At 41.4% G+C, this 15,082-nt stretch overlaps 1 protein-coding gene across 1 annotated transcript in view; it reads right to left on the reverse strand.

Annotated features, from left to right (window-relative positions):
* Positions 1 to 15,082, reverse strand: part of LRP1 (LDL receptor related protein 1) — a 463,435-nt gene that overhangs the window by 10,011 nt on the left and 438,342 nt on the right. Inside the window, exons 81-87 of the mRNA XM_068267473.1 lie at positions 13,333 to 13,473; positions 11,161 to 11,334; positions 9,998 to 10,162; positions 6,846 to 7,014; positions 1,658 to 1,762; positions 902 to 966; positions 85 to 178 (exon numbers count right to left, since the gene is read on the reverse strand). Coding sequence (XP_068123574.1) covers positions 85 to 178; positions 902 to 966; positions 1,658 to 1,762; positions 6,846 to 7,014; positions 9,998 to 10,162; positions 11,161 to 11,334; positions 13,333 to 13,473 — 913 coding nt within the window. The remainder of the gene's footprint in view (positions 1 to 84; positions 179 to 901; positions 967 to 1,657; positions 1,763 to 6,845; positions 7,015 to 9,997; positions 10,163 to 11,160; positions 11,335 to 13,332; positions 13,474 to 15,082) is intronic.

Consider the following 15,082-nt stretch of genomic DNA (forward strand, 5'->3'; position numbering starts at 1 on the left):
AATGTTACAGAAATGGCACAGATGCATGTGTGCCAAGGCTAGGATTGCAGTGACAACGTTTATGGGGGAAAAAAAGATCCTTACCCACTCATTCGATGTTTATACCAGACAAATATTCCAATTCCAAGAAGGACCAGCAACAGTATTAGCACTAGTGGAATAACAATGGAAGCAGTCTCTGCAAGAATTAAATACAACATTGTTGAGTAAAGAGTTACATTCTTAGTATTTGATGGGAAAAAAAATACATCTCTGACAGTTACATACACTGAAAAGTTTATACCGGATCTTTAGTTTAACGTTCACCTTCACTAACAGGAATACACAGGTACTTAAAGACAATTTAGGGTTTATTTGAACTACATAGTAAAAACATTCTTAAGCCGTGTTCTACAGTGAATGGAAATTAATGCTACTGAATGTTGCTCCTGATCATGGGCGTCAGTATTCTCTAAGGCTCATGCAAATCATGCAATCTCGCAAGGACACCATAATTATCAGCAATATTGCAGTGCCCCATTTTCACTGATGCAATTTGATTTTTATCCCAGACCAAACATACTGCCTGATGCATTTTCCTGCAGTTGGGTTAAAGTCAATGCTAGTGCAAAAGAAAATGCATACCAAGCATTACACTAAGCAATTTATTTAACTGCACTGTTTTAACTCTCTCCCTAAAGAGTTGTTGAAAAAAATGCAGTTGCAAAAAAATAATGCTGAAGTGCAAAAAAACAAAAACAAAAAACAATTATGCCTGCATTGAAAAATTAGCCAAAAAGCCCAAGGGGTGATTTAATAAATCTTACTATTAAGCACTTATATGGAACAGCACATGTCCCTGAAAATGAGCTTTAAAGTATAGAGCTTCCTATATATGGAAGTAGAATATGAATATACTCACTTGAGGTTGGCTGTGATTGTCCCACAAACAGATCACAGGTTGGGCCAGTTCTGTCTGATGTACACCTAGAAAAGTAACAGATTAAATATGAAAAGAAAGACAAAATGGGTGTTTACAAAGACTGGATATAACATGAATTTGATTTAATATTTATAATAAGTCTACTGCAAACACACAGTACTCTGATATCTGCTTCTGCTAAATGCCGATACACACGCTAAGGTGCTCTCAGCTGAGATAGGCCCAGTCAAGAATCAAGAGTTAGTAAAGGTTTCTCCTGAGGTCCACCGAGTTGGGACCAAGAGATGTGGTGCCTAGAAATAGCAGAGATATTGGTCGTCCTCAGCTCAGGGGAAGATACCACTTCTTGGTCAAAGAGAAGACCTCAGGCTGCACTACTAGTTACAGGTGCCACAGGGTGAGATCACAAATACATTGCTATGCAGGACTAATTTACTAAACTCTGGGATATATTTTACCTGCAATGGTTTAAGTAGATTTTAAAAGAGTAAAATAAAAATCCTGACTGTTGCCAGTGTTCTTTATGTAGTCTACCAGGCAGAAGACTTGTAAGAACTGAGTGATGACCAAATTATAAAATCTTTAATATGCTAATTAGCCATGCACAAGAGGGAGGAGTTGGGATTAGCAAATCACAGCTTCTATCCACTGATCACTAGTAAATGTTATAATCTATTCATTTTTTAAGTGAGTCAGTTCTGAGCATAAGTTCCCAATCTCCATCTGGTTTCTTACTGGCATTCTGGCATCTCTGTCTGTCTGTTGATATTGCATGTTCCTCCGTTCTGACAGTAATTGTCACATGTCAAGCAAGACTTTGCAATACGTCCATCTTTGCACCTGCAAAAATATATAGCAATTAGTCAAATATAAATAGAATAATCTTCTTAGCTCTCAAAGTACATGAAACCTAGGGGTTAGGAGAAAGAGCAGTGTTAGCATGAAAATGTAGAAGATGATTGATTAGTTGTTTACAGAAATAAAAACACAGACAGTTAACTCTTTTACAGATATCTTGGTACGGACTATGAACATTGATACAGTGGGTTGCCACTGTATAAGTATTCGGCCCCCTTGAAGTTTGCCACATTTTGTCACATTACTGCCACAAACATGCATCAATTTTATTGGAATTCCATGTGAAAGACCAATACAAAGTGGTGTACATGTGAGAAGTGGATCGAAAATCATACATCATTCCAAACATTTTTTACAAATCAATAACTGCAAAGTGGGGTGTGCGTAATTATTCGGCCCCCTTTGTAGAACCACTTTTTGCTGCAATTACAGCTGCCAGTCTTTTAGGGTATGTCTCTATCAGCTTTGCACATCTAGAGACTGAAATCCTTGCCCATTCTTCTTTGCAAAACAGCTCCAGCTCAGTCAGATTAGATGGACAGCGTTTGTGAACAGCAGTTTTCAGATCTTGCCACAGATTCTCGATTGGATTTAGATCTGGACTTTGACTGGGCCATTCTAACACATAGATATGTTTTGTTTTAAACCATTCCATTGCTGCCCTGGCTTTATGTGTAGGGTAACTGTCCTGCTGGAAGGTGAACCTCCGCCCCAGTCTCAAGTCTTTTGCAGTCTCCAAGAGGTTTTCTTCCAAGTTTACCCTGTATTTGGCTCTATCCATTTTCCCATCAACTCTGACCAGCTTCCCTTGTCCCTGCTGAAGAGAAGCACCCCCCGAGCATGATGCTGCCACCACCATATTTGACAGTAAGGATGGTGTGTTCAGAGTGATGTGCAGTGTTAGTTTTCTGCCACACATAGCGTTTTGCATTTTGGCCAAAAAGTTCCATTTTGGTCTCATCTGACCAGACCACCTTCTTCCACATGGTTGCCGTGTCCCCCACATGGCTTGTAGCAAACTGCAAACGAGACTTCTTATGCTTTCTGTTAACAATGCCTTTCTTCTTGCCACTCTTCCATAAAGGCCAACTTTGTACAGTGCATGACGAATAGTTGTCCCATGGACAGAGTCTCCCACCTGAGCTGTAGATCTCTGAAGCTCGTCCAGAGTCACCATGGGCCTCTTGACTGCAGCACTCTCCTTGTTCGGCCTGTGAGTTTAGATGGATGGCCTTGTCTTGGTAGGTTTACAGTTGTGCCATACTCCTTCCATTTCTGAATGATCGCTTGAACAGTGCTCCGTGGGATGTTCAAGGCTTTGGAAATCTTTTTGTAGCCTAAGCCTGCTTTAAATTTCTCAATAACTTGATCCCTGACCTGTCTTGTGTGTTCTTTGGACTTCACGGTGTTGTTGCTTCCAATATTCTCTTAGACAACCACTGAGGCCGTCACAGAGCAGCTGTATTTGTATTGACATTAGATTACACACAGGTGCACTCTATTTAGTCATTAGCACTCATCAGGCAATGTCTATAGGCAACTGACTGCACTCAGATCAAAGGGGGCCGAATAATTATGCACACACCACTTTGCAGTTATTTATTTGTAAAAAATGTTTGGAATCATGTATGATTTCCGTTCCACTTCTCATGTGTACACCACTGTGTTGGTCTTTCATGTGGAATTCCAATAAAATTGATTCATAGTTGTGGCAGTAATATGACAAAATGTGGAAAACTTCAAGGGGGCCGAATACTTTTGCAACCCACTGTATAAGCAGCATATCTTTAGTATGTAGTAGATATGAACTATGGGGCTAAGCTTTGTTATTTTGGTAAAGAAAGTGGTAAATGTACTTTACAGTGAACCTGAAAGGAAAATATGCTGATGACATAAGCAGTTGTATCTACAGAAATGATAATAAGTAGCACATTCCCAAATGTTCATATTCTTATTTTGCTCAAGTCTAAAGATTTAACGGACACCGGTATCCAATGATACTCTTTATGTTGGTTTCCAAATAGAGTAATGATAACCTATAGAACTTCTTCCTCCCTGCTGTCAGGAGTGTCTGTCATAGCCAAACACAAGTGTTATGTTCTTACCAACTTATTAGGAATGAGCATTCTGAAGTGCAAGATCTGCGGGGGTTAACTCACCTGGCCGCCTGCATTTCCGATGCAGACTATGGTGCGTACCACCTGCTTACCCTTCCGCATTCAGAGCCGGAAGTTCCAGCTATGAATGTGGAAGTTTTAGGGCCCGTTTCTACTAGGTGTGAATTTTGCGGTTTTTTTCTGCACACAAATTCTTCTCTATGGTTCTGTTTTCACTAAATGCGAAATTTGCATCCCAAAAGACGATGACCATGCTACTATTTTTTGGACGTCACATGCAGAAAAATCACGTGTGATAGGATTTTCACATTTTTGCACGTTTTTTCCCATAGATAATTAGTGGCAATAATAGGAATTACTTCTCTGTAACAATCATTAAAAGAAATTTACAAATGCGCAAGTTAATTTGCATTTAAAAATCGCATGTATGTATATGCTAGGTAACTGGCATTGCTTAAAAGGAAATCAATATGGCAGCCTCCATATACCTCTCACTACAGTTCTCCTTTAAAGGACCTCTGTCGCGAAAATCTTAAAATTTTAAATACATGTAAACTTATACAAATAAGAAGTATGTTTCTTCCAGAGTAAAATGAGCAATAAATTACTTTTCTCCTATTCTGCTGTCACTTACAGTGAGTAGTAGAAATCTGACATTACTGACAGATTTTGGACTAGCCCATGTTCAAATGGGGGGGGGGGGGGTTCTCAGGGTTTTCTTTAATTAAAAGCACTTAGTAAATGGCAGTTGCTCCATCCAACTGCCAAAAAAGTGTATGGTGAGCAGGGAGGCTGGCCAGCGTCTTTATATACATCTTTTTCATGGAGTGTCTTTATAAAGAATAAAGGCCATGCTGAGAATCCCCTATGGAGAGATGGACTAGCCCAAAATCTGTTGATAATGTCAGTTTCTAATACTTACTGTAAGTGACCGCAACATAGGAGAAAGGTAATTTATGGCTCATTTTACTCTGGAAGAAATGAACTTTTTATTTGTATGTGTTTTAAATTTTAAGATTTTTGAGACAGTTCCTTAGAGTATTAGGAAAAATTATGCAGTAATTCTGCAGAGGGCATGAGACATATAGTACCAAGTCTTCCAGATTCCAACATAGGTAAACACCATAGGCTATCCCTCCTCCCCTTCTGGGCACCAGAAATAGGGAGGATGCATTCTTTGTTCTGTGCCATAGGCTTCAGCATTAAAACTTAATGTAAGCCTACCCATCCCCACTGAAATATGTCCTGTTCGTTTTTCAGCACAACATTCATAACATGCAAGCTGCAGTGCATTGGAGTCATGCTGCTACAATGCACATATTTGAGCAATCCCACAGAACAGAAGTGTATCAGGACATGTATAAAATGAACAGGCACTACAATCACACACATAGCAACCCTAAACCTTGCCTCCCCTGGCCTTGGTAACTCTGAAAATGTAAAGTAATTGTCAATCAGCATTAAGACAGCCAATCACTCTGTCACTGGTAACATCAGAAAGAAATGCTTTTTGCTTTGATCCCTGTCAAAAGTTGGCTGAAGGTCCACAAATCCAACAGGTCGGTGGGGGGCAGACATAAAATGTTCATAGAGACGTGGCTTCTGCTTTAATTAAACCGGACCCAAACCAAACATTTTTTTTTTAATTCAAAATATTTAGTTGCACCACTTCTCTTTAATTAGGTTATTACTTCTGAGCTTAGTAGGAGGTTTTAGATCATGGGTGTGTTTGTCATCAGCTACCTTCCCTCACAGGGGCGTCGTCTATGTGAAATCTCACATAAGCTGACATCATATCCCCTGTGACATCATCAGTAGCAGCCTGTGTTTTTTTTTTTTTTTAAATCTCCTCCACCAGTCTGCCAGATTCTGTCCCGGCAATATGAAAGGGAGGGGTTCCTTCGATAAATGTAAAATATTATTTAGATTTGTCATCATGCAGCTGAAAAAAGGCTGCTATTTATTATTATAAGTTAGAAAATAGATATTATTTCTGAAACCGTGTATTTTTTATTTGGGTACACTTTAATTTGAAAACTAGAAACTCATATTTTATGGCAAGTTCAACCACACAATGGCCCTTATTCAATTCACTTTTTCTCCTAAGTTTTCTCCTAGGTGATATTTTTTACATCTAAACAATAACATGCCTTTTAAGCCAATTAGGAAGCAAGAAAATACTCTTAATAATTTTGCCGGTACTTCTTCACCTATTTTCGTTTACTTTTCTATTGCAGAGTGCTGAAAAGTTATTTGTGCGGCACGATCATCCTGCAGCAGGAAAGATTGCTCCGCACCATGTCCTCTTACATATTACCCTGGGGCTTAGTGCGCAAATAGAGCAGTCCCCCCCCCACACATACACACACACACACACACACACACACACACACACACACACACACACACACACACACACACACACACACACACACACACACACTCAGTGATGTAGTCCCAGCTGAAAATGAAGTACATCACTGGAGTACCGTCGCTCTGCGCAAGTGCGCCGATACTGCAATCATTTACAATTACCTAATCACCATAGACTTGCAGTGCTGCATAATCCTGGATCATGCGGCATCACACTGCACAGTTTGCAATGGGGGTTGTGGCGATATCGCTACATCACACCGTATCACATTGCAATAATGTGTAAGCCTCCATAAACTTACATTGCCTTTGCCATGAGTTGCAGCGGCGGAGACTACAGTGTGTAATGTGAAAGTAGCCTCAAGCAGAAAATGAAAAATATATTCTAGGAGAAAAGTTAGGAGAAGAACTGAATTGCATAAGGGTCAATGATTTCTGCCTCTCAGCTTCTCTTCCAGAATGTGATAGTGGGTTTTTGGGGTGAATATTCCTCTTAATCCATTGAGGAGGCTGGCTGAGAGCAAAAATAAATAATCTCTGTTATTGGTACACATGCACCATTCAAAAATACTTACGTGCAAAGAATATCTCCATTGTTCAAAGCGCAAGTACCATCTTTGCAGCGATCACATCTGCTTTTCTCACAGCGGCCGCCTTCAAACAGGACAGTACAGCGACACAGTCTGGTCCCATTAGCATCCAGCTGGCAGGCTCCACCATTCTCACAGTAATCATAGCATTTCCCTTCAACAAAAATGAATCATGTTAGAATCCAAGGCACCTGCAAACATCATTCGTACACAAAAGTCAAGCATCAGCACTGGCCTTCAGTTTCACAAGTACGGTGTAAAGCACATCAATATCCATGTTCCATTTTTCTACTGAAAGTTCAAACCTTTTTTAATTGTACATTTGTGAATTGGTGTCTTCAAGTATGAGACACACAGCATTAATATCACATACTGGTGGCTATTACTGATTTTTAAATAGTCTATGAAAAAGTATGTGGCAGAGATTAAACTATCTAATACTTGCTTAAATAAGAGGCTCCCGCAGAGAGGTCTGTGAAGTGGAGTCTTTGGGTCTGCACACCTGCCATGTGCATTTCAAACAGCCCGATTCTCTTTGTTGGATTTTTTATCCATTTTACATATTTTAAACGCAAAAGAGCATGTGGGAATAAAGCCAAAGAATCAATCTCACTTCTGGATTCCTCAATATATAAAAACGCCAATGGGTGCCTAAGCCTAACCAACACCCAACCCTAACCAACCCCCGACTAATGCCCAATCCTAACCAACCCCCTACTGATGCCAAACCCTAACCAACCCCCTACTGATGCCAAACCCTAACCAACCCCCTACTGATGCCCACCCCTAACCAACCCCCAACTAATGCCCAATCCTAACCAACCCCCTACTGATGCCAAACCCTAACCAACCCCCAAATGATGCCCCATCCTAACCAACCCCCTACTGATGCCCAATCCTAACCAACCCCCGACTAATGCCCAATCCTAACCAACCCCCTACTGATGCCAAACCCTAACCAACCCCCTACTGATGCCAAACCCTAACCAACCCCCTACTGATGCCCACCCCTAACCAACCCCCAACTAATGCCCAATCCTAACCAACCCCCTACTGATGCCAAACCCTAACCAACCCCCAAATGATGCCCCATCCTAACCAACCCCCTACTGATGCCCAATCCTAACCAACCCCCGACTAATGCCCAATCCTAACCAACCCCCTACTGATGCCAAACCCTAACCAACCCCCTACTGATGCCCAATCCTAACCAACCCCCGACTAATGCCAAACCCTAACCAACCCCCTACTGATGCCAAACCCTAACCAACCCCTACTGATGCCCAAACCTAACCAACCCCTTCAGCAATCCCAAACCCTAACAGACCCCCCATCCCACTGATGCCCAAGAATAAATGAACCCCCCACCAATGCCTAACCTTAACGGACCCCTTTCCCCTACCAATCTTCAACCCTAACAAATGCCCTCTTACGGATGCCTAACCAACCTCTCCCCCACGATGCCTAACCCAACCTACACCTCTACCCCATCACAAACCTGTGGATAACCATGCTGCCTTCACTGCTGTAGACAAAAAATGTTGGCCATCGCAAAAGTTTAGGGGCACCTAAAGTCCTGCACCACCTCTGGTGCCCAATTTTCCTGTCCCCGGACAGAACACCTCCAAATAAAGAGATTGCAGCATTCCGATACCCATCAATATACATATATGGGTCTGCTCATTCTCTAGCTTTTAGGCCACTCGGGTATGAAGCGCCCTTTGGATAAGCTTGCGGCTTGTGTAGGATATGTTGGCATCCAACATCAGAGTAGAGACTGCAGAATAAGACTGGCCTGCTTGCACTACTTGGTTTGTCCTTCTTTCTATAGTTAAGTAGTTCAAACAATTTTGGAAGCACCTGTCAGTGTGTCGGGACCTATCATGAAGCCACTTGAAACATGCGATTCAGGCAGCAACATTTATGGGGTGACATTTAGACAAACAGCTTGGGCCACCTGGTGCCTGTCTTCTCTCTCCCACCCACATTCCTGGCACACACACTACCTTCCTCATCCACATTTCTCAAATCCCCATCCTCATTCTACAGGTGGCACCTGCTGGGTTTCCCTATGACATCATAAGCAGGAGAGGTATCAATATTATATGCCTATGCATTCTACGGTCAAACCCCATTACCGACGAGCGATCACCAAGGTTTGCGGCGCATCCTCCAAAGTCTGCTTCAGGCAACATAAAGTCTAGAACTGACCCTCTGGCACAGGTTTTAAAACATTTTCCATAACTTCAAGGGAAAGGAGCTTTCCTAAGTTTTTAGAATAAAAACACACTTAGTAAAACTATGCATGGCAGTAAATGTTGGCATAGGTCAGTAGTTGTAGTGCACAGTCCTGGGTGCACCTTTTTGGGCATCTTTTCTGTGTGCAGCTTCTTGGAAGCCACGAGAATACACATTTGTACGCAACAAAGGTTTGTGTCTTCCACAACAGCCCAATCTAATTTATTGCACAAACATGCGTGTCTGGGAGAGAGCGACCAGCTGTCACTTGTTTCTTTCCAAATGAAACATTGCATTGAATGGAAACAGCCCATGGATTGTAGATGGGCTATCAGCTTAAAGGGATACTGTAGGGGGGTCGGGGGAAAATGAGCTGAACTTACCCGGGGCTTCTAATGGTCCCCCGCAGACATCCTCTGCCTGCGCAGCCGCTCACCGATGCTCCGGCCCCGCCTCCGGTTTACTTCTGGAATTTCTGACTTTAAAGTCAGAAAACCACTGTGCCTGCGTTGCCGTGTCCTCGATCCCACTGATGTCATCAAGAGCACACAGCGCAGGCCCAGTATGGTCTGTGTCTGTGCAGTACACTCCTGGTGACATCAGCGGAAGCGAGGACACGGCAACGCAGGCGCAGTGGTTTTCTGACTTTAAAGTCAGAGATTCCAGAAGTGAACCGGAGGCGGGCCGGAGCATTTGGGAGTGGCTGCGCCAACACAGGATGTCTGCGGGGGACCATTAGAAGCCCCGGCTAAGTTCAACTCATTTTCCCCCGACCCCCCTACAGTATCCCTTTAAATGTGTAATTCACATGCAGAAAAGCACTGACACTCTCGTGGAAACTGGCCTTATAAACAGCATTCACAAGTGCTTTTAAAGAGATCCCATGAGTAAATGCTTACGGAATTGACACTTGTCTCCAACGTAGTCAGCAAGGCAGCGGCAGTTGGGTTGGTTGCCCTGGTTGACAGAGCAGGTGGCATTGTTCTGGCAGTATTCTGAGGTACACACTTGCTGCTCACATGTCGGACCAGTAAATCCAGTGGAACAACGACACGCTGGTGAGCCTGGGATAGAAAACACACACATGAGGATAGTTATACACGCTATAAATGGAAACGTCTCACATTTAGGCTGGATTCACAGTGGTCAGTTGCATAATGCACAGATTATAATGAGTGTGAACTGCAATGGAGACTGGCCATAGAGTTTAATACAAAGCGTGCATGCTGTGAGTTAGATTAACGTGATCAGTTACAAAGCAGAGATGTGAACAGGTCCATAGACTTGTATGGGCAGTGAGTTGACATGCAGAATTATTCTGAAACGCAACTAAAGCACTGTGAGCTTGCCCTAAACATTACTATGCAGACATGATGAAGCCATTGGTAGTCTTTTATAGAATAGGGCTAGTGGGAAACCTCGAAAATATTTGGGGTTTACTATTCTTTTCCCCCAAAACAAGTGAAGTTTTCCAACATTTAGTTGTGTAGGTTTCGCTAGACTGAGGAAGAGATATAATATTATTAGAAATGCAAAAAAATGAATAGGTTTTCACTTTAAAGGAAACCAGAGAGGAATATACATTATACATACCTGGGGCTTCCTCCAGTCCCCTACGTACCGATCGCTCCCACGCTGTCTTCCTCCACCTCCTTCTCCCAGTAGAAGCTCCATTAGCTTGGCCAGTCGGGGCACACTGCGCATGCATGACCCAGCCACCTTTGCCCCTTCACGCTTCCGTAGCTGGAAGCGCTCTATGCCTGCGCAGTAGGAATGCATTGCAGCACGCATGCGCAGACTGACGGGAACCCAAGTGATATACTTCTTGTCTAGCAGGGAGTACGTCACCAGCGATGTATTCTGAGGGGTGCCCCCATGCTGCGCCACCATTGCTGCCTCCCCCTGACTGTGCGCTGCCGCTGATGCCCCCGTCATCGCTCGAGGGGGCAGCGGATTGCTGAAGAATAGGCTGCCAACACCACAGACAGCTGTACAAATGATAGTTTAACAGGAATTTTCTAATACTATGTAAGTTATGTATACACTACTGGGTGATGGTTACCTGTGTGTGATGGAGCACAGTTTCCACCATTCTTGCAGAAGTCTTTACACTGGTCGTTCTCACACCTTTCTCCACTGTAGCTGGGTGAACAGCGGCATTTGGGCTGCTTCCGTGCATTCATGAAACATCTGCCTCCGTTCAGGCACTCTAAACTGCAGGTGTCAGGGATGGGCTCTGAAAAGACAGATATAAAATTCATCACATTACAAATGTATGAAGTTGTAGTAGAGTAAATGTGGCCACACAAGATACAATTTTTCTGTACAATTTTACCCCAACTCAAACCAAAAGATAGAAAGCTTTTGTTGTTTTCAATTGAGATTGGACACGTTGAAAAATTCAGACCAACTTTCCCAAGAATTGGATTCCTCTGTAATGGATTTTAAGTTATTAGCAACTTCTATAGAGTTATCTTGTTTGAGATAAGCTTACTGTTTTTGACCTTAGTCGGCAGAACATGTCTTGCTGTGAATTCTTGGAATGCTTTGATCTCTCTCTACTAGCAGAACATAGAAACTGAAAGCAGAAGTTCTCTGTTATTGTCTCACACTGTCCCCTAGTGACAAGTGGCCATATATACACATAACAGTAGTATTAATTAGAAGCAAGGAAATATAACTAATAAATAAAGTGCAAAAATTGGCCTGGAGCCTCTAAATAAATTGGCTGCTAAAGGTTTAATGGATAATTCAATAAAGCCTTGACGTTTTATAGGATGTGCTCTACCGCTTTCTCTTATTGATGAATGATATGACGATTTGGTGAGCAGCACTCCCTGAACTTGGTGGCTTGTCCTGTGCACCAAACCTCTGTCACTTTCAACTTTTTGAAGAACTGTATGGTGCGTGTGATGGATTCTCAAGATGTATTCAACTAGAATAAATGTATATAGCTATTCAATACATACCCAACTTTATTTGTTGTTTGTATAAACAACAAAAAAGATGAGATTATGAAAGTGTGTGTATATCTATGTAATGAACAGATGTAAAGAGTATCTCATGGCATGTAGTGTGAAATATGAGATATTGATAGACGTACAGAAATGGAAAATTGTGATAAAATGAAGTTCTATGAAAATACAAAATGATGAAAAGTTGATTGTTGAGCGAAATGTTGCCGTGCAGGAGGCTTTTCTAACCAATCAACGTTCTCAAAATGTGCAGTCTATGTTCCGGTGCGGCAATTTTGAACATAAGTCTGTGTTAAATTGAACTTCCAATCAACCAAAAAAAAATATATATATATGAATTGAATGGTCGAATCATGTGTGTGGCCGCCTTAAAGTGGAGCAGTCAGCCAGACTATCTCAGACAAAAAACACATATATAAGAAGATAAATACTTGCTCTATTTACATAATTTATGTGTGTTTCAGTATGAGAAATATTGGCCAATTAGAAAGAAACAGAGGTGTAGGAGGGGAAAACAGGAGGGAAAGAGGCTTCAGCCAATCAAGCTGCATTAGTTAAGTCTGAGGGGAAAGTAAAGAAGAAAAAAAGAAAACCCAGCATGCCCTGCAACTTCCTTTGTGCGGCAGATGTACCAAATAAGAGCCAGAGAAACTGGGGAATTATGTTTTATGGAGAAGAAAAGTAAGAGTGATTTTTAACTTTTGGATTGCCCGGTTAGTATTTTTATTTCTTGTTTACCAGATAAAAATAAAGAATTGATTGTTGATTTTGTTACTCTTTAAAGTGAACCCGAGGTGAAAATAAACTGATCAGATAAACAATTGTATTTATCCTCCTGTTCCTAAAAATTACTTCTTTTTTTTATCCCATGGTTTTATTTTATATTTAAACATTTGCAAAGTAGAATGCATGTTTTGTTGACTTAGTGGCAACCTATTAAGTGTCCCTAAATGACATTACATGAACTATTGACCTTTTCCTATCTCCCCCTGCCATCAGAAGTTGTACTCTGCCAGGAAAATTTTATGGCTGTAAATTGCTCATCAGTGATGTTTACTATATTCCCGACAAAGTATTGACAAGACAGAAGCTGTCACTTGCATGCCTAAAAATTAACTCTTTCAGGCAGCAAAATAAAACAAGTAAAACAGTCTGATCTTTAATATGTTTTCCACTGTACATACACCTGTCTATCTCATCATGTCACATGTCTGCTCGGGTACACTTTAAGCCCATAAGGTTGGCTTGTTCTCTCTTACCATCAGGAGACTGTGTCGGGGATGGGATGAGCATGCAGGTTCCGTTGTCAAGTCTTCGTCCATTGGGACATGTGCAGACTGGTCCGCTGGGGCTCAATAAACACAGCCACTCACACTTCTTACGGTCACATGGATTAGTCACTAAAGATAAAGATACACAACATAAATTGCCATCAGGGTCATATTCTTATGCAGGCAGAGTTTCTTTGTAAAAGGGTAAACTATTTTTCTACATCTTTAACTACTCATAAAGCAAAATTGTAGGCACCAGTTTTAAATGAAGTTTATGTAAGAGCTGGAACAGCCTTTTCCAGAGTTAATTATGGAAATCAACTAGTTTCGTTACAGCCCTGTATTTTAACGCATAATGTGAAATGTATCATAATTCAGAATGTACAAACTCATGTAAATTGCTCACAAATCAGTTTTGCATTTTTATAACTCATTTTATTACCTAGATTGCTGGTTTTGCAATGCTGACATCCTATTTGAGTGTCAGAGGCAGTTTGGTTGGACAGAGGAGTTGATCCAGAGGAGGGTAAAAACGCTTAAAACCAATTAGCCCTAAAAGGGAAAGAAAAAATGCTTCCCATCTCCAGATGGAAATACGATGAAATCCCTGGATCAACAACACTGGATGCTGAGATAGTTCATCTCTTTGTTGCCAACAATGCAGCTCATCACTAATTCCCAGGCACAGCATGATGATGAGCGGTTCACATGGTGGGTGAGTGAAGAGTTAAATATTTATTACACAATAAGCAGGGAGGAATTGTTATTGCAGTGCTGGCCACAAAGTTTGCAGTGGAATGTGGTGAGCCAGGTCAGGTGATTTGCTCTGTTCTAAGGAAGGAACTCCCACTCTACTAGCAATAAGGAGCTACTGTGTGCAGCCCATCAGAAGACAGAAAAGTAGTCTCAATACACATTTATTGCACAAAGTATAGAAATGCAATGTACAAAAGTTTTCGTCAATTAATGTTAATTTATCATCATCTGCTTTAAAAAAAAAAGGAAGGCTGAACTGGGCCACATTCCTACACTTCCTATGTGCCTGAGCCAAGTATTTTCAGTTCCGGAACAGGATTATAAATTAACCCCTACAGCTGAATGTTCCTACTCGAGAAGCATTTTTAATGTAAACAAAAATATTAAAAATGAATTATATTATTAAAAATATAATTATAAATTGCAATATAAAACTGATAAGACTCAAGACTGGTGCCTTGAATTCTACTTTTAGTTGGTGGCTTCAGCCTCAATGGCAGAAGGTATTATTATTACAACATTTCTATAGTGGTGACCCCTTTTCTGCACTGGTTTACATTAAACCATTAATGTCAGTATATGAACCTTAATGGATTTCACAATCTAATAACAGTGCTTACATTTGCTAAAGCAGCAAAAGAGTCCAATGATTACGCTATAGTGGGTTTGCTACTTCCTTTAAATTCATGCGTCCCTTGCATTGTCTGCACACAAAGTCATGGCTTATTCTGCTCAACACAGCTGTGAGCCTCACTAACTTCAGATGCTCAATAGGCTTGGAAAGCCTGATCGATAAGAAACACCAGCACCGCTTCACACATCTCTACAATTACAGATGTCCATAGCGGTCAGGAAAGACTGAAGAGTTATTCACAGGCAGGTGGGGAACCTCGACACCTTTGGGCCCCTTTCACACCAGACCATTTTTATTGTAGTGTGTTACCGGTTTTTACTGCAGGGTAAGGCTAAAGCAATGAAAGTC

This window comes from Hyperolius riggenbachi, chromosome 2, assembly GCF_040937935.1.
Source record: "Hyperolius riggenbachi isolate aHypRig1 chromosome 2, aHypRig1.pri, whole genome shotgun sequence".
NCBI lineage: Eukaryota > Metazoa > Chordata > Amphibia > Anura > Hyperoliidae > Hyperolius > Hyperolius riggenbachi.